The sequence below is a fragment of the Ochotona curzoniae genome, unplaced genomic scaffold (assembly GCF_017591425.1).
Source record: "Ochotona curzoniae isolate NIBS_2020 unplaced genomic scaffold, NIBS_Ocur_1.0 contig_21, whole genome shotgun sequence".
Classification (NCBI taxonomy): domain Eukaryota; kingdom Metazoa; phylum Chordata; class Mammalia; order Lagomorpha; family Ochotonidae; genus Ochotona; species Ochotona curzoniae.
In genome coordinates, this window is record NW_024465322.1 from 122,612 (window position 1) to 147,986 (window position 25,375).

The 25,375-nt window shown below is 42.1% G+C and overlaps 1 protein-coding gene across 1 annotated transcript in view; it reads left to right on the top strand.

Annotated features, from left to right (window-relative positions):
* Window positions 1–307: 307 nt before the first annotated feature.
* The window catches only part of PCLO (piccolo presynaptic cytomatrix protein), a 334,110-nt gene continuing 309,042 nt past the window's right edge, over window positions 308–25,375 (top strand). Inside the window, exons 1-2 of the mRNA XM_040970975.1 lie at window positions 308–588; window positions 6,777–8,085. Coding sequence (XP_040826909.1) covers window positions 308–588; window positions 6,777–8,085 — 1,590 coding nt within the window. The remainder of the gene's footprint in view (window positions 589–6,776; window positions 8,086–25,375) is intronic.

Here is a 25,375-nt window from a genome sequence, read left to right on the forward strand (position 1 = left end):
AGGCGGGACGCGATGGGCGGCGCCGACGGCGCCCGGCTGTCACCGCTCAGATCTGCTCCTTCCCGGCCCTGGGTGCTGAGGCGACGTGCGTGGGGTGGCCTCTGCAAAGGTTGCCTGGCGCTACCCAACATGGAGGAGGCACCGGCGACAGGCGTCACCTGCGAGCGAGACTGAATTGGCGCCCGGTGTCTCGGGCCGGGCGGCGCCCTGCCCGGAGTCGGTCGTTGGCACGCCCCGGCGGGTGGACCCAGGGGCTTCGCGGCTTTCCCGACCCGGAGGCTGCGCGAGGAGCGTCTTTTCCTGAGCCATGGGCAACGAGGCGAGCTTGGAAGGGGAAGCGCTCCCCGAAGGGCTGGCGGCGGCGGCGGCGGCGGCGGGAGGCGCCGGCGGGGTGGAGAGCCCCGTGCACGCCGCACTCCCTGCCGGCATGGAGGCGGACCTGAGCCGGCTGAGCCAAGAGGAGAGGAGACAGATCGCCGCTGTCCTGTCAAGGGCGCAGGGGCTGCCCAAGGGAGGCGGCCCCCCGGCTGCTGCTGCTGCTGCTGCTGCTGCTGCTGCTGCTGCTGCGGAGTCGCCGACCATGCACAGGCACGCACAGCATGGTGTCTATATGTCTGGTCATGTATGTTCGCCTACCCGTGCGCATTCGTGCCGGCTCGGCCCGCACATACATAGCACCTCCGTGCGTTGTGGTCTCCCTAACTGGGGTGGGCAAAGGGACCTCCAACGCCTGCGGGTGGGCATCAATTTTTTTTTTTTTTTTTTAAATTTAGGCTGTGATTTTGACCTTTTGGAACAGGTTCCCTTGGAGTGTGGCAAGGAGAGACGCCCTCCAGCGTTTTTACTAAGCTGGAAATCTTCCATTAGTGCCACAGGGAGGTGGGTGGCCAGGGAGTTTACCTGTGTTTCAGGCGGTATCTTTCATCTCCCACCAAGGTGCTCCATCTCCTTTCCCACCCGGTTCCCGGAGGAGAGCGGACGCGGTTAGGTGGAAGGCGCAGAGGGAGTGTACCTTTCTTATTCGATAAGGGACCCTAGGATGTGTTCTCTGGCATTAAACAGATGGTTTGGTTACAGCAGGGCAGGTGCTTCTGCGTGGATGCTGAGGTAGCACCTGATGGAGAGCTTTAAACCCCCTCTTGTTTTTTTTACTTCAAAAGATTTTGGGGTGTGTGTGTGTGTGTGTGTGTGTGTGTGCGCGCGTGTGTGGGAAATAGGAGAATTTGTGATGGCCACGAGATGAATGTTCAATTTCCAGTTTTAAAAACGAAAGAAAAAAAAAATAAAATGGATATGAAAACGGTAACTTGCACCGCGGTTGAGGAGCAGTCTGCAATCCGAATCTATTCGTTCTGGCTCCAAGGGTGTGTTTCCCCTTGATCCCCACAAATCAGTGGTTTTCTAATTGGAGTACTAAGAAGGTATAATCAGTGAGGGGCCCTGCCCTTGCGGTTGTAAACAAACCCTGTAACTTTGTACCCACCAGCAGAGAGCAGTTCTGTCTGAGAAATGGTTCTTGCTGTAGGAGAGAAAAAAATGCAATTTTCTTTTGGAATAGAGGACATCCGAAAGACTGAGTCATATGCTTGTGGATTCCTACTGTCAATTTCATACAGGGAAATAATTTCACCTAGTCACCCTCATTCTAAGTAGCTGTCATTTTGTCACATAATGGGGAAATGGATGTGTTTCATAGGTAGGTGGATATATGTTCGCATAAACTCTTAGGGATTTAAATTTTAATACATCCAAACCCTGTTCACATGGCAAGGAACTTAAGACTGTACAAAGCAGCCCTTTCTCTTAAATATGCTCGGTAGTTAAGTAATATAAATATTGGTTTATTATCGGTATTAAATCTTTCTCGTCCATTGTCTTAGATAGCATATGTTTTTGTTCACCTCGTGAAACTTTGATTCAGAAAAATCACACTTTGATTCAGCGTTGAAATGTCGATTCGCTAGATTTTTGCGGGATAATAACATAATCGAATACTTTTGAAAAGATATGCCAGATCTTTTAAAGTAGTTTTTTTGGGAGAGGCACGGGGCAACAGGTCTGGCATACCGGCTGCAAACAACCAAGCAGAATGCGACGTTTGATTTCTGGGTTCTAGACTGCTGTTTGCAGGATGGGTGCAAGCATGGCTTCGGCTTGTGACCCTACTGTATGGCTTCCGTCCGTGACGCTCCTGCTGTTGATCATTATGATGGGATTCTTCTAAAAAGTGGATTTGTGGCCCAAGGAGTTCTCGATGAGAGCTTCCTCCAAGGCCACAAATGGACATTTTTCAAAGAAATTCTTTTACAGCATGGTTGCGTTTTACTGAAAAAGTATGTAACTTCTGTAAAGTTGGTATCATCCTATGGGCTAATCAAAGAAGTGCTTGGGTGTATAGGGTCGCTTTAATTCATGTATAGATACAAACAGCGAAATTTCCATCGCGTAAATCATGTGAATTGGACACAGTGGGATTTGTTGCTTTGTTTGAGGGACTAGGAGTTAGGAGACCCAAGTCTTAGATTTTTAACCTATTGGTTTTTTAACTGACTCAGCAAATGATATTTCTCAAAATGTCCCAGGTTCTTTGCCTCTCACAAAAAAACCCAAAAAACAACAAAACCAAACAAAACAAAAGCTGCTATGACCTGCCTCATCTGAGAGTAATTTGAAAACCACTACAAACTGTGTAGGGAGTTCTAACTTAAAGAAACCCTACAAATATAGATTGTCGTTAAATCAGTGTCAAATGATATTATCATTGTCGGCTGCATACGAATTGGAAGCTAAATCTTACATTGTCATGCATAATTTTGATGTATTTCGTTTTCCTTACATATTGAGATGTCACTCTCATGCAGGGGAAATCTTGATCCATGACCTCATGAGCGTGTCACATATCTGTGACCAACTAGTTCTGTGACTTTGATTTAGCTTTTTGGCTTCCGTAGGCATCAGTATCTCTGAGAGTATAAAAATGGATAGATTTCTGTTTGCTTGTGTTTCTAGTTTTATCACATTTTATGCGACTCAGCGTTGTTGAATGCCATTGCCTGGTGTGTGTGTGTGTGTGTGTGCGTGTTTAATTATCACTCTTGTTACATTCCTAACTATTGGCCTCATTGAATCTGGAGAACTTTTAACTTCTGAAACAAATTGCAGTGTGAGAATCACACTAGTGAAAGAAGCAGATAAAGCAATGCTGAGTAGTTACAAGTTAGTAGAGTTATAAATAAAGCATCCCTTGGATGATTTGATTCCTTGTAGAACCAAGGAATGGCAATTCTGTGATTGCTCAGTTTATTTGTGGCTGCAGATCTGTCAAATGAGAAGGACTTTACTGAACTTTTATCATCAACAGAATTTTCTATGGAAATGTGACATCTTATTTCCTTTAGAATTCCTTTTTTTTTCTTTCCCACTAGAGAAATACCTTCACAGCTTCTCTCTCCCCACCCCTTACTCCAACCCCATTTGGCATTGCAGAGTACAGATTCTACTATGCAGTGTGTCCGTTGATGACTGGGAAGTCTGCAGGAAAATTTGAAATGTAAAAAATTCAAAAGCCATTCATCTGGAGTCCAGCTAAAGCCGTGCGTGTTCATTCATTCATCCACTGCTTGGTAGTCATCCATTTATTCATTAATTCATCAAACATTCATTCTCTTCTAGATGTCAGGGTTGGTTCTAATGGTGAAAGATTAGCAAAATATGTCCTTCGTAGTAACTCAAATCTCTTACAAAAAAGACACAGGTGGGGCTTTGGTCACCTTTAACAAAATAACTATTGGACCAGATCCCCCAAAATCACCATAATCTCACTCTTGGCACTGTCACATTTTTGCTCTTTATTAAGCCAATAGCTTCTCTAAATGATATTGTTCCTATTTCCCACTTATAGACATTGTGCTTTATTTTGATGCACCTAAAATAGCAAATAAAACTGTGGGACGGTCCTTAGGAATATGTCCATGTTTTCTATCAGGGTGTTCTGTAATATACATAGTAAAACTGGTATTTGTTTGCAAGCGTATGCAGTTATAATTACGGGCGCAACTAGGTTGCTCTTAGTACTGGCTGAATTATTGCTACAAATATTTGCTCTTCATGACCTATTCATGGTTATCATTGAGAAGTATAGCAACGCGACAAAATAATTGCCACAATACGTTGAAGAGTGTTTTTGGGAGAGAACAGTTGGCTGAAATGAACAAGAGGGATTTTTGTATCACTTTAAAAGAAAGTATTCTAGCTAATTCAACCAAAGGTATAAATACTTACTCGTAGCATAGTCACATTTAGGATGCAGTCCCTTAAAAGGGGGAGTTAAATTATATGAATCAACTCTAAGAACATTTATGGAAGATGCTAAAGAGCTGACCAGGTACTTTTTCTGCAAAAAACAGTGTTTCTTGCTTTTTACTTTGGTTCTTTGTAGTAGGGGACACACAGCAAGGCCTATCGAGAAACATGCTAAAATGAGTTTTCCCCAAAATGGAAATACATCCCTTTAGTTTTTAAAACAAAAGTGGGACTTTGGAAAATTAACTTGCGTAATAATTTTAGTCCCCTGCCTAAGGAAAGGCTTCTGAGCTTTCTAGCGTGTCTTATACCTATCTGTACACAGATTTTTACACCATTAAGGAAGTATTAAAAAAAAACTTTATTCATGTTAATCATTGGATAATAGGAAATTAAAAAGTTGGTAGCCTGGTACATTAGCAGGTGAAATTTGAAAAAGTGAATCAGAGACTGTGGAACTTTCTTATGATTCTATCATTTTATTTTCTACTAAATCACTGTTCCTTCTAAAATCACAGATCAAAGGATTTATTGATTGGCTGCCTAATTCTAATGCAGAATATTCTTGTTGCTTTTCTTTTTAAGGATTTATTTATTTTTATTCCAAGTCAGATATACAGAGAGGAGGAAAGACAGAGAGGAAGATCTTCTGTCTGTTGATTCACTCCCCGAGTGGGCGCAATGGCCGGAACTATGCTGATCTGAAGCCAGGAGCCCAGAGCCTCTTCTTGCTCTCCCAAGTGGGTGCAGGGTCCCAAGGCTTTGGGCCGTCCTCCACTGCTTTCCTAGACCACAGGCAAGGAGCTGGATGGGAAGTGCAGCTGCCAGGATTAGAACTGGTGCCCATATGGTATCCCAGCGCGTTCAAGTCGAGGACTTAGCCACTGGGCTACTGTGTTGGGCCCCAGAATATTCTTAATCTTGCAGCATCTTTCAGGGAAGGATGGTTTTAGATCCAAAAATATTTATGTAATAATAAATACTTTGTTTAGTAATTTGACCATGAGCATTTAAAACTCTACTTCTTGTATTTTTTAAATTTACTTTAATATCTGCTTACTAATTTAAGAAATCTTAAAAATTTCTTGTCACATTGCTATATCATTTCAATAATGGCTATATTCCTAATCTATCAATAGCAATCATTGATGATGTATGAAATACAAGATAAAGTGATCATTGCGTATTTTTTTTTTTCATTTGAGTAAAGTACCAGAAATTTTCAAAAATTAAGATCACAGCTGGCTTTTTGCTGTTTAGATTCCAGGATATATCTCGGGATACTTTAAGCAAGTCTTACAGATTTCTTTAGAAGATTTAAATTAAGATTTAGCTGTTAAAAAGAAAAAATTGCTCTTCTGGAACAAAATGGGACTTTTTTCCCAAAAAGATTCGAGTATTGAAAAAAATTTTTCTTCCACAAAATTTAGTGTTTTTTTTTTTGTTTTGTTTTGTTTTGTTTTGTCTTTTTGCTTTTGGAAGATAGTAAAGCTGGACTGATTTCTGGTTTTCTCAGCATTCTTGAAGAGGACTCATGTGGCTTCTGCTAACAGAATTCTCATAGTGTCACAAGGAGCCTTGATAACGAATGTCAGTTTTCAAAATCAAGTGGAAAATGGGCCAATTTCTCCTTCGTTTAAAGTCAGTAATTTTCTCAATGCTGCTGGTATTTGGATTAAAAAAAGGATAAAAAAAAACTTTGCACATTGCTTCTCGGCCTTGTGCCTAAGATCACGTGTAAATCCTTTTGCACGGGTGTGTTCAACAATACAAAACACCATTGCTTTCTCGAGGTTTTCCTTAAGCTTGCACCATTCAGCTTCTGTTAAGGATGATGAGTTTCGTTACATTTTTGCAAAGATGTATTTCTTTCATTGACAGGTGGAGGGAGAGAGATCTTCCATCTGCTGGTTCTCTGCTTACATAGCCACAGTGGCTGGCGTTGAGCTGGTTGGAAATCAGGAGCCTTTTCTGGGTCTCCCGTTTGGTTGCTGCATTCATTACCAGGCACATTAGCTAGGATCTGCATTGGAAGGAAGGTGGATCCAGCGAGCTGGCGCTTGTTTGGGATGTCAGTTCCAAAGGCCGCAGCTACACGAATTGCCCTGCTGGCCCCAGAATTCTAAGTAGACATCTTCATTACAATTACTGCTTTTTGTTTGGTTCACATGCTTCCTGAAAATTGTTCCCCGTTTCAAGAAAGTAGCAAAGAACCAAATTTCCAGTTTAGGGAGAAGGCGTGTAGGCTTGTGGCGAAGGTACCTTCATCCTCCATCCCAGTGCCTGGGTTCAATTTCCTGTTTTTGGTTCTCGTCTTCACCTTGCTAAGGTCAAGTGCAAGAGGGACAACTCCACTGATGGACTTGCTGCCACTTAATGTGATAAACCAGGATTGACGTCCTGGCTCTTATTTTCCGTAACTTCCATTATTTTCACTTCTTTTTTTTTTTTTTTTTTTTCCATCGTTCTTCTAGGAAAGAGGAGTTGGATAGCAGTCGTCCGCCAAGGCAGCCAGGAAAACCGCCAGATCCTGGGTATCCGATTCAACCGGGTCTCAGCAAAAGCAGAACTACAGACACTTTCCGGTCAGAGCAGAAATTGCCTGGAAGGAGCCCTTCCACCATTAGCTTGAAAGAATCCAAGTCCAGGACGGATGCTAAGGAAGAGAGCAAATCCAGCATGATGCCTGGTTTTCTCTCGGAGGTTAACCCGTTAAGTGCTGTCTCCTCTGTTGTAAATAAATTCAACCCCTTTGATTTGAAATCAGACCCGGACACGTCGCAGGAAGAAACTGCCAAGAAGCAAAAAATAGTCCAGAAGGAACAAGGGAAACCTGAAGGAACTGCAAAACCTCCCTTACAGCAGTCATCCAAACCTGTTGCTAGGCAGCCAGGACCCGCTGTTACAGACCCTGTTCAGCAAGAGGCCTCTCCCAAAACGACGTCTCAGCCAGCAGAAAGAATCAAACCACAGCCTCCAGGTACAGGAAAGCCAGCCCAGGGGGCTACTCAGATTTCTCAGCCACATCAGTCAAAGTCTCCACTTCAGCGAGATGCAAGCAGGCCCCAGACCAAACAGGGAGAACCTGTTAAACCTGTATCGCAAACCTCCTCCAAACCCCCTATGCAGCAAGCGAGTTCTGGAAAGCCTCCTGCTCAACAGCCTGGACCCGAAAAACCTCAGACTGGGGCTACCAAGCCACCTGTCCCACAGCCAGGGCTAGCCAAGTCCCCAGCTCAACAGCCAGGAACGGTGAAGCCTGCAGCCCAGCCTCCCGGAACGGCAAAGCCCATCTCTCAGCAGGCTGGGTCAGAGAAGCCTTCGCCTCTGCAGACTGGCCCCAAGTCAGCAGCTCAGCCTACCGGGCTCGGAAAGCTTCCAGCTCAACAACCAGGGCCAGGGAAGTCCCCAGCTCATCAGGTGGGGACATCAAAAGCTGCAAAGCGCCCATCTCAGCAGCCTGGCCCAACGAAGTCTCCATCTCAGCAGCCTGGCCCAACGAAGTCCCCATCTCAGCAGCCTGGCCCAACAAAGCCCTCATCAGCTCAACCACCTGCAAAACACATCAGTCAAGTGGAACCTGGGAAACCTCCACAACCACCCCCAGCGCCATGTGCATCAGAGACTCCAGTACAAGGCCTTGCTAGAAGCATCTGTCCGCTTTGCAATACCACCGAGCTTCTGTTGGCTGTTCCAGAAAAGGCCAATTTTAACACGTGCACTGAGTGTCACACCAGTGTGTGTAACCTGTGTGGCTTTAACCCCAATCCTCACTTGACGGAGGTGAGTGTGTCTGTTGACTTGGTCACATTAGAAACTTCCACAAACAGTGCCTGATTTGTCCGTTTGAATGGGCTTGCTTTTTTTTTTTTCTTTCTTCCTTTTTTTAAATTCCTCTGTCAGTCGCAAATTAGAATTTGTTTCTCATCTTAACTGTGGTCACATTTATGTTAGGAAACAATTGGAGAGTAGTTACAAAGTTATAAATAGAGTTTTGGTATAACATTGTGTACAGTGCTGCGGCCGGCCGGCCGGCCGAGCCAGTAACGTGGACAGGGAGAGGGCCTGGGGATGAAGCACCGACAGGAGACCAGTGATGGTGGAAGTCTCTGCAGAGTGTTCCGTTATTGCTCCTTCACCTCTCCTGATATACTCTTTCCCCCCACCCCCATCCTCATTTCACAAGACATTGGATACAGATGCGTCCAATTAATCCAGGTGTTTTTAGCCACAAGTCCAGTTCCTGTTCCCGCGCAGGGTAAGGAGTACTAATCAACGCCTTAGCATCAACAATACAGGTTCCCCGTTTGCCCATGCTGTTCCCTCTTAGCCATTCTGTCATCCGCTTGACGTTGTCATCCTTGTGGCGTGGTGGTCATTATTAGCGTAGATCACATCATCCGTAGTGAAGCCATTGGAGACGGTTCATAGGACAGCTTACACATCTGCAAGCTGGGAGCGTGAGGGACACATGTTATGAAGGGACAGGGGTGAAAGTAATGAATATCCGGTTGTTTATTTCAATCGAGAATAGGAAAACAGTTTGCATTAAGACACTTGGTTTTAGCTCAGAATTTAAAGGCGCTGAGTAAACTAGTCATTTGTAGAGGAGGGGAGGGTTTAAGGACCAAGAAGCAAGATAGCCCATAAAAACCCTGGAAATACTAAGGAGTGAAAAAACTGCTAATGTAATAAAGGAATCTGGGGTGCAGGAAGCAGTGCAGTTTTTAATGAGATCAGCGAGCCCTTGCTTGACGAGAAGGTACATTTGTTGAATATTTCTAGCGATAGCTGTTGGCCGACTGTCCATAAATTACGTGTGTACTTAGCCTAGGGCATAAATGGTAGCAGGTGTTCAGGATTCTGTGTTGATTCAATATTCCTAAGAGGTGAGGCTTCTGTCGCGTGCCTGTTACAAAATCTGTGTTGTTATCATTACATGTGGTTGTGTTAACATTTTAACCTCTGATTGTCTTCAGAAATCTTGTTTAATTTTTTTGACCAAAAGTCACTTTGTGTTACTTCATTTTTTTTTTCAAGCAATCATCCCGTAAAATGAAAAAAAAAAAAATTCAGTCTGTAAGAACATGCTACAGAAAGGAGGTTAGGAGTGGTTTATGGATCTATAACTTTGATAGTGTTGCAATCATATTTTAGCTCGTATATACTGTTTTGGTAAGAATGTGAAGTTATAATGACCTGAAATGATACATGGTAATTTTATAGGATTTATCATGCTTTGGTGGCAGTTGGTTAGGCAAACGAGTGTAGCTGGAAATTTAAGCTACATCATAACTGTGTACCGGTTATATGGAAGGCAAGTTGTAGGAATATTTGAATACCTCTATCAAAGTCCTTGAAAATTACAAATCATAGACTGATGCATATATTTAAAATAAATGTTGCATCGAATTAAGCAACGTTTACTCCTGTTTTTCACGAACTTTTTGTAGTACTGTTGTGTAAGATTTTCTGCAGTGTGTTTGATGGAATATAAAGATAAGTAAAAGCTCTAATCTTAGTGTGATTTAAATAGATTTGGCGGATATTGGCACAAGGAAATTTATATTGTCAGAGCTATGAGGAAAATGAGCAATACTATGTAATTCAGAGTGAGGAGTCATCATTTCTAATAGTAAGGATTAAGGGAAGCTTCCTAGAAAATATAGCATTTTATGTGAATATACAAGGATGAGTCAGATTTCAGCTGACAGAGAACACGCAAGATGATGGTTTAGAGAGAGACTTGCCACCAGTAATGCTCATGGCATATAAAAAAGGAGTGAGGACTTACCTGGGTTAGCCAGAATGATGGGGAAGAAACCAACAATGAGATTGAAGGTAGATTTTGGTCTTTTATATTTAGCACGTAATAATGAGCATTCTTCCTGCGGACTTGATGAATGTAGTCAAACTTTTTTTTTTAAGATTTACTTATTTATTTAAAAAAAGGTAGTGTTACACAGAGACGAGAGATGGAGAAAGATGTTCCATCCATTTGTTTACTCCCCGGATGGCTGCAGTGGCCAGAGTTGGGCTGAGGTTTGAAGCCAGGAGCTTCTTCGGGGTCTCCCACATGGATGCAGGGGCTCAAGCCCTTGAGACATCTTCCATGGCTTTCCCCGCCCCCAGGAGGGAGCTGGACTGAAAGTGGAACTCCTGCCACTTGAACTGGGCTACAGGTATTCCAGGCACAGGCTGGGTTACAGCACCAACCTTCACCTATTTGTTGTATACATTTCAAAAATTACCCATAGAGTGCCGTGATGGATATTTAGGAGATGTGCATCTTTCCAAAATCTGCAGTAGGAAAAAATAAAAGCACAGGAGAAAGGTGACTTTTTTTTTTAGCCCTTTACGTTTAATATGATTCCGTCAGATTTCTTTCCTTTACATCTCCTATGGTAAAGTTTGTAAAAAAAAAAATGAATGAATCTTGTAAATGCTTGTATGGTTATGTCTTTCATTCAGATTGTGGCTGTTTTAGTTTTTTGCAATGAAAAGTTTTCTAAAGATGTATTTAAAGAGTTACAAAGAGAAAGAGAGAAAGGGTGAGAGAGAATCTTCCACTCGCCCTTTTCACTCCCCAGATGATCGCAGTAGCCAGAGCTGGTACAGGCCGAAGCCAGGAGCCAGGAGCTTCCTCTGTCACATGTTACATGGAAGAGGCTCAACTCTTTGGGCCATCATGGGCTGCTTTTCTGGGTACATTAGAAGGGATCTGGATTGAAAGTGGAAAAAAACAGCTGGGACGCTGTCAGGTACTCGTTTGGGTGCTGGCACCGCAGTTGGTAGCTTACCCCTCTTGGCCACAGTGCTGGCACCCAGAGTGTAAATTATGGAACAGAACCAGAACCAAATCTTCCGACTGAAAATTCATTTGCTGTTGGTGGGGAAAGAGATAAGGCGCTTCCATATCAAAGGAAGAAACTCAGTGTCCGTTGGGAGTATTAGAGGTGTTTCAGGAAAGAGAAGTATTGAAGCTGGGAATCAGGAGGAAGACAGGAAATCCATCCATCCTTCCTTCCTTCCTTCCCTTTTCTTCCTTGTTTTTTCTTTTCCTTTGCTTTCTCTCTATTCATTTATTTTTATTAGAAAGGCAGATTCACTGAGAGAAGGAGAAAGAGAGAGAAACATCTCCCATTTGGGTTCATGTCCCAAGGCTTTAGCCCATTCTCTACTGCTTTCCTGGGCCACAGGCAGGGAGCTGGATGGGACATGGAGCATCCGGAACATGTGCATCCATAGCCCATTTGGAATCTCCATGACTGCAAGGCAAGGACCCAGCCACTAGGTTACTTTGCCGGGCCCCAGATTTCAGTTTTTATTTAACTGGAACCTCTTTATCTAACCTAATTTTAATTCTACGCACCAAAATTCTAACCCCATATCTTCCACCCTTCCTAGCCAGTAGTAATGCCTGTTGTTAATTTAGTTACATTTTTAAAAAAAATGTTCTACTGAAGATACCGAATATGTAGTGTTTGTTTTTTCTGTTTCACCTGTTTATTTCAAAGGAAATGACGTCAGTCTATCATAGGAGGCTTGTGTTTCCATGTTCATTGCATCACTATTAATAATAGTCGAAGTGTGGGGTCCAGCAAAGTGTCCATCTGTGGATAAGTGAAAAACATATAGAGAATAGCGTATTATTCAGCCATAGCAAAGATGAAATTCCGACACTTACAGCCTGTTATACTTTGGGTATTGACTTGTGACTTGATTCCTGAGTACGCCAAGTGTCATGAAATGTTGCATTTTGAGGTAGCAATCTAAAGCCCTACAGTCACAAGTATTAAGGATGACATTTCATTTTAACCTTCATTCATTGCTTGTTCACAACAACTTATATCATCAGAGTTTTTACTCAGCATTCCAAAGAGTCATCTTTTCTACCCATGTCCACCTACTGGCCGGTTACTCCAAGTCTTGAATTATGAGACAGTCAGATTTAGGAAAGTAGAGCTTAAATAGAGACTGAGAATTTCTGTCTCAGAATGTGAGCTATAAGAAAGAAATTGCTCTGGTATTCAGATGGCTTTCCATGATGGGCTGTGACAGAGGCTGGGCGCTATCTGGTGCTTCAGTTTATATGAACTCATTGTTTTCAAGGTTGATGCTTGTATGCAGATAACATCGTTACTAACTCTGTTGCCTCTAGGTAAAATAGAACATTCCTTGAAAATGGTAAGAGGATTTTCTGATATTTTTGGGTTACCAACACATCCAAGTTATGACCGTCTTTCCTGCTACCATCCAGACTTTTCAATAACTACCAGGTCTGGGGAGGAAGGAACAGAGAAGTAGCTACATTCAGCCACAGGCTTTAGGGAGGTTTATTCCTCAGTTGGGAATTTGCAACCTCTCCCTAACCGCCATATGTTTACACAATCACCTTAGACAGTTCCAACCCCTGTATGCTGAAGATGACGTTTATGTTCCCTTCTAGAATCTGTGGAAATGTGTCCAGTTGAAATATTGACTCCAAGCCTAGGCTTTTGATTCTTCGAGAAGTGGCTGTGCCACTTCTTGCTGATCAGATAATGTGTTAGCCTTTACAATTCAGATCGTTTCTTTGCTCTTGCTTTTAAATGCAAACAAGCATGAACATTGGTTTTCCGGTTAGTAACCAAAGTTTTTGTTGATGTGCTTTTTCTCCTTTGGTATGTCACCTCGGGACAGATAAATGCTGGTATCAAAATTCTAAGGCATGTCTTTAAGTGTTTTATAATTGTCCTGACTCGTAGGAGATTTTATAGTATGTGCAAAATGACTGATTGCTTTTCGTAATCTTGGGAATGTAGCAAATGTTAGTGAGAAAATGCTGGCCCATATGTGAATCATTCTTTTGGCTGATACCAGATATATTATTAATAAAATAATGGTTTCTTTTCAGAAGCTAACGGTAAGCAAACAAGAAACCTAAATGCAAGCTCTATTGTCTGTTGTTAAGCTTATAGTTCCTCCATAAACATGAACTCATCAAGTGGCTCATGAAGACTTTGGCCTGCCGCTATGCTTAACAGCTAAATGGCAGCCTGTTTTCCGAGACTCTGATCCATCAGAGTAAAGACGATTTGCCCTCATACCCCAACTTTGCCATTGTGTAGGAAACAAGGTGCCCCAACACTAACCAGTGACAGTCATGCGTGCTGTGGCCCAGTCAGTGGTCCACATGTGAGCTGACCCCCATCCTGCTCACCCCTAACTTCACACTCTTAAGATCCAGGGAATCCAGGTGTTGAGCTGCCTCGGTCCTTGCTCAGTGCTTTGCATTAAATAGCTTTTAGAAAAACAAACAAACAAACAAACAAAAAACATGCTAGACTCAACATAGCCACACATCCATTGATTTAAAAAAATTTAAATAGGACTGAACATTTCCAGTTGGGTAAAAGGCTAACTGACCACCTCCTTTAAATGGATACTGTCTAAGAGGTACAGGACATGCACAATATTTGTTCAGAGGAGTTGTAAGGAAGAAATAGAGCCATGACAGATGTTAGAACATTGGGAGCCTTTGGAAAAGAAAAGCCGGTAATGTTGTGGGGTGGGTGAATCCAGGAATTGTTGATGAGCCATGAATAACGGTTGACAGATAAGCGTGGAATGTTCATTCTGTACAGTGGGTTCAATCACCTCTCAGAGCACTCACATTCTATACTGGAGTGTTTAGAGTTCTGGCTACTCCACTTCTGATGCAGCATCTTGCTAACGTGCTTGGAAAGACAGCCAATGGTGGGGTCATGAACTCGCATCGCTTCCACTCACATGGGAAGCCTGCAAAGAGTTCTGGATTTCTCACTTTGGTCTGCTTTGGGAGGTTGTGGTGATTTGAAAAGTGAACCAACAGATGGGAAATCTTTCTGTGACTCTCATCTTTCCAAATGAAAACAATAAATCAGTCTATCTTAGAATGCTTATGAGTAAAACAAAAGTACAGATTCAAGCCAGAGTGCGGGCGAACTTTAGAGTGCAGTGCGGTGCGGTTTGTGAAGTTTGGGATCATCCATTCGTGTGATTTGGAGACACAGAATGCTTTTCTGGAAAGCTAAGGGGTTTCCAGGCATCTGGTACTGCGCATTTTCTGGTCATTTTAGAAATCCTTCTAAGTGCTGTAGCATCAGGTGCATGTTGGGAATGGATATATCAATTGCGTTAATTTTGTTACAATGATTTATAACAGGCTACAGGTCAGTGCAAGTGTTCAGTCGGTAGCCATGTTAAATATTTTTTAGTGGGCATCAGTTTTGGACAGTAGCTCTGGCATGGGAGAAGTTTCAGAGGTAACCTGGAGGGGGAGGATATGATGTCATATTACCTTAAGCTTTGTCTTTTGTCCCGGTCTCCTTATCCATAACAGCAAAACATCCTGATGATGGAATGACTGGCACAGATTTATAAAGGAAGGCGTCCTTTTCTTGTTTTGTTACTGTTAAAATGGAGTTGTTTTGGCTTTTCTTTCTTTCTTTTTTTTTTTTTTTACATTTATTTGAAAGGTAGAGAGACGGGGTTCCAATTTGCAAGTTCACTTTCAATATGCCTGCAGTGACTAGGACTGGGCTCAGGCCAACACTGATCATTCATGTGGATGACAGGAACCCAGGTACTTGAGTCATCTTTGCTGCTTCCCATAGTCAGTGCTAGGAGGTAGCTAGAATCAGGACCTGGAATTTAAACCCAGATCTTAACATGTGGGACTTGGGCATCTTTGCTGCTAAGCTAAATGCCTGTTCTTGTCACCTCTATTTCCTAGCAAGACCTACAATTGTGTTTCTTTACAAAAAAAAAAAAATGACTGAAGTCACATATTCATTTCCCCTTAGGGTCTCTGGTTTTGAAAGACTGAAAGTATAGTATTTCCTGAAAATGTAAAAGAAAACCAAGAATATCTGTTGGCATGCTGAAGGATTCCTAGAAGGTGTATTGAAAATGGGAAGGAGTTAACAAGGAGCTGATGAAACCGCTGTACAAGTGGCTTCCTGGGAATATACCAGAGAAGCCCTCACCTTGAAACCAACAAATACACAGAGAAGTAGTGGATTTGGTTCATAATTAATGTGTAAGTTAAACGGGTGTGCTAAGAACAAATAGGATGATTAGATTCTTTTACTTTCTAGAGAGAAGATAAGATAGAGGGAGGGAGGTTGACTTCCCCCTTTTGAGAGCCAGAGACTGTGTTCAAAGTGAAGGGATCCCTGCTGGACACGGTCCTTTGCTGTGTTTTTGTTCCTGTAATGCAGAGAATACATCTAAAGTGGAAACAGCCATCTATACGTACAGAAAAGCCCCTGTAAGTTACCTGCCTGAAATAATGGAGACATTATGGGAGTGTATTGAAGAGGCATTTCAGCCATAATGTCTCTCTAAAGATAGAGCAGAGCAAACCAATGAATCAAAAAGTCCAACCTCGTAGGAAGAGGGTTGGGGAATTAACCTAAAAGAATGATCTTGGTTCATGACATTTCAGAGGATATATTGAAAACTGCCAGATGTGAACTTTTCAGTGCGCTGGTTGGTGGGAAAAAAATGGGAAGAGTTAATAACCTTGAAAATCAGGATTCAGAATTTCCTTAGATAATAGCACAGAAAGGACAAAGGGAAAAAGCCCCTGACTCACTCCCCAGTCGCAGGTTGAAGTTTCAGAATTGTTTCATGACTTGTTTCGAGAACTTTTAGTGGCCGCTAAAAGGTCTAGTTGTTGTTGAGTATACTCTTGATTGGGGTTAAGAATCAGGGATTCGTGCGGTAAGGAAGGGATGAGTAGCAATGCAATGTGCGTGTTCCTGAGATAACTGCTTTGTTCGTGTCTGTGGTGTTATGGAGTCTAGGCAGTGGTCATTCTAGGAGATCTCTATGTTAGGGAGTTGTTTGTGTTCTTAAGAATAGGTGCTAGGGCCCGGCGGTGTGGCCTAGTGGTTAAGGTCCTTGCCTTGAATGTGCCAGGAACCCATATGGGTGCCGATTCTAATCCCAGCAGCTCCACTTCCCATCCAGCTCCCTGCTTCTGGCCTGGGAAAGCAATCGAGGACTGCCCAAAGCCTTGGGACCCTGCACCTGTGTGGGAGACCTGGAAAAAGTTCCTGGCTCCTGGCTTCAGATCGGCATAGCATCGGCCGTTGCGCTCACTTGGGGAGTGAATCATCAGACCGAAGATCTTCCTCTCTGTCTCTCCTTCTCTCTGTATACCTGACTTTGTAATAAAAATAAATAAATCTAAAAAAAAAAAAAAAGAATAGGCGCTAAAAGAAAGATGACTTTTGGAAAAAGTTCTATAGCAGGGTGAAAATATGTACTGTTTTCCATTTATATTACAAATAAACATAATTTCGAGTTGGTATTTTAACCTTCTGAAGCCAGCCTAACTACGTAGGGAGCTCAGTGGTTTGGAAACAGCGTAAGCCACTGTTAACCATTAGGTTGGTTTCAACTTTATAACTTAGGGTTTCTTAAATTTTGCTTGGCTAGCTTGTGTTTTTACCTGACATTCAGAGTATTCTAAGATTTCTTGTTATTTTTTTTTTCCACAGTACATCAGTTGGTTTTGTCTTATTCTCTTTCTTTTTAAAAATATCTGTATATATATATATATTTTTTAAAGATTTATTTTTATTATTTTTTCATTGGAAAGGCGGATATACAGAGAGGAGAGACAGAGAGGAAGATCTTCCATCCGATGATTCACTCCCCAAGTGAGCGCAATGGGCCGATACTATGCCGATCCGAAGCCAGGAGCCTCTTCTGGGTCTCCCACGCGGGTGCAGGGTCCCAAAGCTTTGGGCCATCCTCGACTGCCTTCCCGGGCCACGGGCAGGGAGCTGGAAGGGAAGTGGGGCTGCCGGGATTAGAACCGGCGCCCATATGGGATCCCGGGCATGCAAGGCGAGGACCTTTAACCACTTGCGCCACCGTGCCGGGCCCTGTATATTTATTTTAATTATCATGCAGTTCCATAGGCTCTGGGATGTCCATTACCCCGTCACCAAAACCCTCCCCCACGACTGATTTCCCTCCTATTTTTACAGTAGTATGTTTCTTCACAAACACTCATAGTCCCATTGTTCTGCTGTTTAAGTGTATCCTGACACTGTAGGTATTGTCAGTGGCAGGGAGTCCAGCATCCAACGTCAAGATACATTTAACGGTTTCACTGGGAGTCCATCTTTGATTTGGAAGTGGAGATGCCTGCTGCCTGGAATCCTCACATCTGGATATGATGGTCTCTATTACACAGTTAGTTTACATCCCCTTAAATGAAAAGCCATAAGACAAAATCAACAACAGGGAGAAAAATAGAAAATTTACAACAACACGAAGTTAAACAACATGCTACGGAATGACCAATGCGTTGCTGAAGAAATGAAAAAGAAAATAAAAACCTTTCTTGAAGAAAGGGATGCTACTGTGTAACCTGTGAGTCAGAGAAGAATTTACTGAGAAAAAAAAGGTTTTGAAGAAAGGCAAAACAAAGAAATCCAAATAGCAAAAAATCAAAACAAGAAATACCAAAACCCATGAGATAGCAAAACAACATTGAAAGGGCTATTGATCTTGTATTTTGCAAGGAAGTTGCCTTGTAACAGGGAGAACATATAATATTTGTCCTTTTAGGATTGATGTATTTCACTGAGCATGGTGGTCTCTGGTTGTGGCCATTTGGTTGCAAATTCATTCTTCTTTATGGCTGAGTAGTATTCCCTGGGGGTAGACGTATCACAGTTTCTTTAGCCACTCCTCTTGTTGGGCATCTGGGTTGTTTCCATGTCTTTGCTATCATAGATGGTGCTGCTGTGAATATAGGACGACCAGATGCCTGTCTCTGCAGATCTCATTTCCTTTGGGTTTATTCCCAGCAGTGGGATACCTGGGACGTATGGCAGGGCAGTTTTCACTCCTCATAGCGCGCTCCATTCTGACTTCCGTACTGGTTTTGCTAGTCTACGCTCCCTGCAATGGATTTTCATTTCTCTCACTCATTTCTTCCCAGGCTTGTTGATTTTGCCGTCACTGAATTTCTGAAGCTGTAAATGCTGGATGTTACTCCCATCTCAACTGTGTAGCATGCAAAGATTTTCTCCCAATCTGTTGGTTGCTTCTTCACTTTGCTGATCATTTACTTTGCTCTACCGAGTTTTTAGATGAAAGTAGTCCCATTTGTTTAGTTTCTTTGAATGCCTGTGTTTTTGATGACTTTTAAAAGAAATCTTTCCCAATTCCTCTATCTTGGAGCGTGCTCTCTGCTCTCCTCTAGTAGTTTGATAGTTTGTGTGCAGATTTTGGTCTTTGATCTATTTAGAGCCGATTTATGTTTAAGGTGACAGGTGTGGGTGCTGCTGCTTAACTCTGCAGGCTGCTGTTCAGTTATCCCAACAGCATTTGTTGAAGAGACCACACTTTTGCCCTGGATTGTTTTCGGTTTTCTTGTCGAAAATGAATTGACTCTAGATGTCTGGGCTCCCTTCTGGTGTTTCTATTCTATTCCGTTGATATTCTTCTCTGTTTCTGTACTAGTACCATATTGTCTAAAGGCCACTGCCCCGGAGTATGTCTTGAGGTCTGGCATTGTGATTCCTCCAGCTTGGTTTTTATTCTTCAGGATAGCTTTTTGGCTATTTATTTCATGGTCTCTTGCGTTTCCAGAGGAACTTTTGTATCATCTTTTCTATTTCTGAGAAGAATGTTCTTGGCATTTTGATTGAGATCAGTTTAAACCTATGTATTACTTTTGGTAATATGGACATTTTGATGATGTTGATTCTGCCGATCCAGGAACATGGCGTCTCCATCTTCTAATGTCTTCTATTTCTTTTCTGTGATGTTTTATAGTTTTTCGTCATAGAGGTCTTCCACATATTCGGTTATATTACTTGTATTTAAGATTCCTCTCAGCTATTTTAAAGGGGACTGTACTTACAGTTTCTGTCTCAGCCATGGAATTATTTGTGTATACTAGCACCAACAGTTTGTGTTCATTAATTTTGTGCCTTGCTACCCTGCCACAGTCTCATATGAGTTCAAATAGCCCCTTCATTGAGTCTTTTGGTTCTCCTCAGCAGAGAATCATGTCATCTGCAAATAGGAATAATTTCAATTACTTAGCTCTAATTTCAATTCGTTTAATTTGTTTTTCCTGCTGAATAGCTCTATCAGTTATGAAAGTGGACATCCTTTTCTCATTCCAGATCTTGGTGGAAAAGCTTCCAGCCTTTCTCCATTTAGTATGACACTGGCATTGGTTTTTTTTTATATATTGCTTTGATTGTGTTATAGAATGTTCCGTCTGTGCCTATCTTGCTTACAGGTTTCAACATGAAGTTTTGTTGGATTTTATTAAATTTCTTCTCTGCATCTATTGAGATGATGTTATGGTTGATGTTATGTACCACATTTATTGATTTGTGTTAAATCATTCCTGCATGCCAGGAGTGAATCCCCCATGGTCTACGTGAATGGTCTGTCTAATGTAATGTTGGATCATTTTTGCTAGTATTTTGTTGAGTATCTTTCCATCTATGTTCATCAGGGATATTGGTCTGTAGTTGTGTTTTGTCTCTATCTGATTTTGGTGTTAAGGTATTAGGGTGACACTGGCTTCATGGGCAGAGTTTGGAAGGATTGCTTCCTTTTCTATTGTTTACAAAAGCTTGTGGAGGATTGGGGTAAGTTCTTCTTGAAACAGTTGGTCGAATTCTGCTATGAAGCCATATGGTTCAGGCTTTTCTTGGTTGGGAAGGATTTAATTACCAGTTCAATCTCAGTGCATGTTATAGGTCTATTTAGACTTAATAATTGCCTCATGATTCAATTTTGGTGGATTGTATGTGTCCAAAATCTATCCATTTCTTCTAGGTCTTCTGATTTGTTGGCATATAGTTGCTTGTGATAGTTCTTAATAATTCTCGCTATGTCAGAGGTATCTGTTATATTTTCTTTTTCATCTCTAATGCTATTGATGCATGTCTTCTCCCTCCTTTTTTTGATTAGTTGGCCTCGTGGGGAACCTCTTTTGTTGATTTCCTTGAAGAACCAATTATTTGATTCATTGATCTTACATATTATTCTTTGGGTCTCTATTTTGTTTATTTCCTCCATAATTTTAGTTACTTCTTCTTTTCCTGTTAATCTTGGGGTTGCTTGGCTCTTGTTTTCCCAGTTCCTTCAACTGTAAGATTAGCTCTTTTAGTTGGTGCTTTTCTGGTTTTTTTCTAATATCAGCATTGATTGAGATGAACTTTCCTCCTAACATTGCCTTGGTTGTGTCCTATAAGATTCCATATATTGTGTTGATGCCTTCATTTCAAGCATTAAAAAAAATTCCTCTTTGATTTCCTCTATAACGCATTGCTTATTTAGCAATATATTATTCAGTCTCCAGGTCTTTGCATGTCTTCTGGGTTATTTTGAGCTATTTATCTCCAGTTTTATTCCATGATGGTCTGAAAAGAAGCATGGTATAATTTTGATTTTTAAAAATCTGAGGCATGTTTTGTGACCTATACCATGGTCAGTTCTGAATAAAGTTCTATGTAGTGATGAAAAAAAAAGTGTATTCTCTGTCTTTGGGATGAAAGATTTGGTTCCCTTTTTCTGACCCTCGCTGGTGGATTCATGTTCTAGCCTTTCATATGGAGTGGCCTTGTCCATGTAAGTCCCAGAGAAGTCATTTCTCACCAGGGCATAAACCATCAGGTTCCTACTCATCCCCACCTATGCCATTCCCCAGACTCCAAATCCCCATAGCGCACCACCAGGTGGCCTGAGGGCTTTGCCCAGTACCATTGGCACGCAGGCCACCCAACTCCAGTTCCCCCAGCTGTTGCCACACAGCTGGGAGAGAAAGCTCCCGTGCCACCAGCCCAGACTTATTGACCTCAGCATTGGTGATGGTGGGTGGAGTCATCATCCTGAGAATGCCCAGAGCTGCTTGAATGCTGCTCACAGCATGGTGGCCATGGATGGAGAAAATTCTTGCACTTCAAGCTCAGACTTGGTTTAGATCTGCCTGCAGCTGGGAGAGTAAGCACCCAAGCCTCTAGCCTCATTTTGACGTGATAGTTTGCAGAAATTTTAGTTGTGATGAATCATGAAGCAAGGCAGGCAGATAATAAAATTGAAGAGCATGTATTCAATAGCCAATATGAGTAGAAAGAACACCAGCATACACATCCCTAATATGTGTTTGTAGTCTAAATATTACTGCTATGTAAATATAAGTGAGCAGAGATTATAAGTCTCACATAGATTTTATATTTTATTTTCCAATTTAGTCCCCAGACAGGAATTTGAAAGTTTTTAGTTGCGATACCTTTCAGATAGGTCTTCTTTTTGTTTGTTTTTGTTGATTTTGTCAGAGTTTCATTCTGTTTTGAAGCTAAATTAATTAATAATGATTTTGAACAGGAATATGTTTTAACTCTGGTCTGTCCAAATTTATCATTCACTGTGTATCAAGTTGATTGTCTTATGTTATTATTGAAACAATAAGCTGTTAAAAATCAAACTATAATTTTTATATAACAGCATTGATGCGTGTTTTTGGAAGTGCCACTATTAATTGAAACTTCATGTGACTTTCACAGTTGAACCTTCAGTTGACAGATCTTGCAAAATCTAAATGAGATATTGGTGACTTCGGGAAAAGGCTTTAGCCAGTAAAATTGTATTACCATGTTTTGCAGTTTTAATACTTAACAAAAATGCAACAAAAGGATAATGTGGGGGTTGATTAAACAGAGAAGTGTATCAGAGTGATTCAGATCTAAAGGCCTCAGACTAAGCTGAAATTCTATCTGGCCAGTCTAACCCACCATTGATGTACTAGATTTAGTCAGGAGACTAAATGAATGAACCATCTTCTATCATGGTGCCAGTTGAGTTGGAGTAGCTCCTTGAATGATTCTGCATCTAGGTCTTTAATTCCACTTATGTACTTTCTGTAAATAAGTGCTTTGGTGAGGAAAGTGAAAGATGTTCGTATTTATTGATCTCATAAAATCTGCAACTTACAGAATGCATAACTTATAACATCTAGAGTCTTTCATGTTGGCATTCCTAAAAAATCCGGATTCTTTTTCGTGCTTCCAATCCTTCTAGAACTCATTGATCCTGATGTAAGAATCATGTTTGTACTATCCCATTTCTCCCATCCCTTAAATGGATGTGAGGGATTAAAATAGAGTGGGAGAGAGTGACACTGCTTGTAATAGAGCAGATCTTGAAGTTGTTGTGAAACTGCCTTTTATGACTCAGCATTGTTCTGAGATACTATTTGACTCCTGTCACATGAGAAGGAGGTGCTAAGGCCTAAAATATTTTGAGACCATTACGCCTGGCTAGTGCAGAAGTGTGGAGAACTAGGAACCAGCTGTACACAGGTGCATGGCTGGCAACACGTGTGTGAGGCAGTGATGATCAGTCCATCCAGGAACATCTCCGCTCAGAATCCAGTTATAGATTTGATTTTGGAAGTAGAACAAGGTGATATTGCCTCAAGGTGAAGACGATGTCTGTGGTTCGCAGATATTGTAGTTCTGGGGGACTCCTCAGCTGAATTGTAATGAGTTGGATTAAAAAGGTGTGGTGGCGTGTCAGTGGGCTGAGGTGCAGGATAGAATTCTGAGCGTCGTGACATCCAGTCGTTGAAGACCGATGCCTGCTGGCTCTACGCACTGTGTAAACAGAGGAACCGGCAGAGTAAACACAGAGACGCTGCAGCTTGAAGTACACAGCTGAATAGTTTCAATTAATTAGGTTAATTCAAGTCAACTCAAGTAATATTTGTCAACATCTGTGATGTTAAAAGGGTCACTTAGATCTTGAGGGTCAATAGAAAGACTGCTCTGAGGAGGCCCCTTAACATTGTTGCTTTGGGGAGGTGTAGAATTTTAAACAGAATTATTGAAATTCCGATATGAGAACACCAATGAAAATACACACTTTCATTGTATTCAGAGCTTTTGTGTTGTAGAGATTAAAGAGGCATGGAGGTTTTAACGCGAAGAAGTTCAGGTTACCATCTTGTTGGTTTTCAACAGGTAACTTTTGGTGGAAATGAGGCAGTTTTGAAAACTGTTGAGAACCCAATGGAGGAGTGTGACTTTGGAAATGTGAGAAGGAAAGACAAATATTATCATTATCTTAGAGAACAGTTGAGAATGCAGTAAAAATATTACAAGAAGATTTCTAGTTGGTAACTGAGGGGGCAGTGGAACAGGACAATGCATTGCTGCCCCTCCGTGCGTTGTGAAAGACCTGGAGGATCAAGAGGAGAAAGAAGGTTCACCCTGGGGTTGGTTGTGGACTATTTCATGTGTCCATTATGTCGGAAGGCAGTGTTCTCATTATTATCAGGTGTATCGGGGGATTGGAATTGCTGCTGGTTTTCAGTACAAGACTGTTAAGTGTTTTTTTTTTTCATGTATCTGTTAACTTTTTAATTATTTATTATTATTTTTTAATAATCTTACTTAGTTGATTAGGGTACAAAGGGTCAAGGGCTACAGGAAAGTGAGTTATACCATTGTTTCCACACTAATATCATTTTTTTCCCCTTGTTTCTGGGGTCAAGGGAGAGACAAAGGGAAAAGCCCCACCCAGCCTCCCACCCATCCCAGGTCCCCCGCTGTGAGGGTCCTGCTCCAGCAGTTTTGATGGTTCAACAGGTCTGGATTGCTGCCAATCTCGCCGTTCCAGTTGTGATGAAACCTATTCAGAATCCACTGGCTCATGTAGTCTCTTCATGGTTGGGGTTCTGAGATGAGCAGTTCAGTTGGAGGGATCTCCAAAGAAACTTAATCTGAGATGATCCCAAACCTGATTCTTGTGTGAGTTTGCCAGTACAGGGTCCAGCACTGTTTGTCGCCTCAGTCAGCACATGCTGATCATTGCAATTGTTGGATCAGTTCTGTTTCCAGCCCCGTCTTCCACTTGAACCAATGGGTGTTGTAGTCCAGCTCGATCCTACCCACTTCGTACTCGGTCCTCACGCAAACCAGTGGGAGCTGCAGCCTGGTTGGGACGACTCCCTATGACCCCCACCAGGCCTGTTCCCTACCCTGGTTCCCGTGCTTGCCAGTATGTACCACAGGCTTGTTCAGTCTGTCCCACTTCCCATTTAGCTCTCGTACTTGTCAGTGGGCATTGAAGCCTAGTTCAACCCAACCGGCCCCCTATCCAGCCCACTCCCATACTGGCAGGTGCCTTTCTGTCTAGCCACCCCTGCCCCTGTCCTGGTTTTAGTGCTCTCCAGTGGGAGTGGTTCCCACGAAGGGGGTACCCACTATCTCTCTACTAGGCCACTCCAACTTCCAGATTGTACACTCTCCAGGAGGTTCTGACATTGAGCTCGACAGAATTAGCCCCCAGTGCCAGCCTCTGCTTTCTGATGACTGTTAAGTGTTGAGATAAAAGTCATTTCTGTCTTTGATTTGGCCAATCGAATATTTAATTTAAAAGCGGACGTTCTTTGAAAATGAAGAGGACAACAAATCTTTTCATATTCTTATAGCTGATGACAGTGATATCAGTCTGGATTCTATCAACGAACGGGTTACTGAGGCATCAGATATCTCCAAGTGTTGCTTATCAAAGTTAAAAAAAAATGTGGTCATTAAAAGGACAAAATGACACTGGCATCTGTGCCTGAAGAGGAAGGAGTCTCCATGAGGGTCGGTGACTCCTGCTTGTTGCCTTCTCATTTCCTGACTGCTGTCTCTGCTTCTGTCAGCATCTATTTGCATATTGTAAACCACACCAAGTCATATGATTTATAAATAAGAATCGTAGCAAATATGTTCGTGTACAGTAGTTTTTGAGATATCATTCTAGTGATCTGTGTTACAGTTGTCCGAAAATGGAGTTAGGGCCAATCAGTTGGCCTCTCATTAAAAAGTACTCACACTGATAAGAGGCTTGTCATTTTACCCACAAACTAAATGCATGGAAAAAATTCAATGGCAAAAGAAAAGGAAATAAATGAGAACGAAGGAGCAACTTGTCAGAGTGTCGCCAGACACTTGATGTAGATTTGTGAATGAGTAGGTGTGTTTTCATTTCATCCTCACCCTGAAGGTGA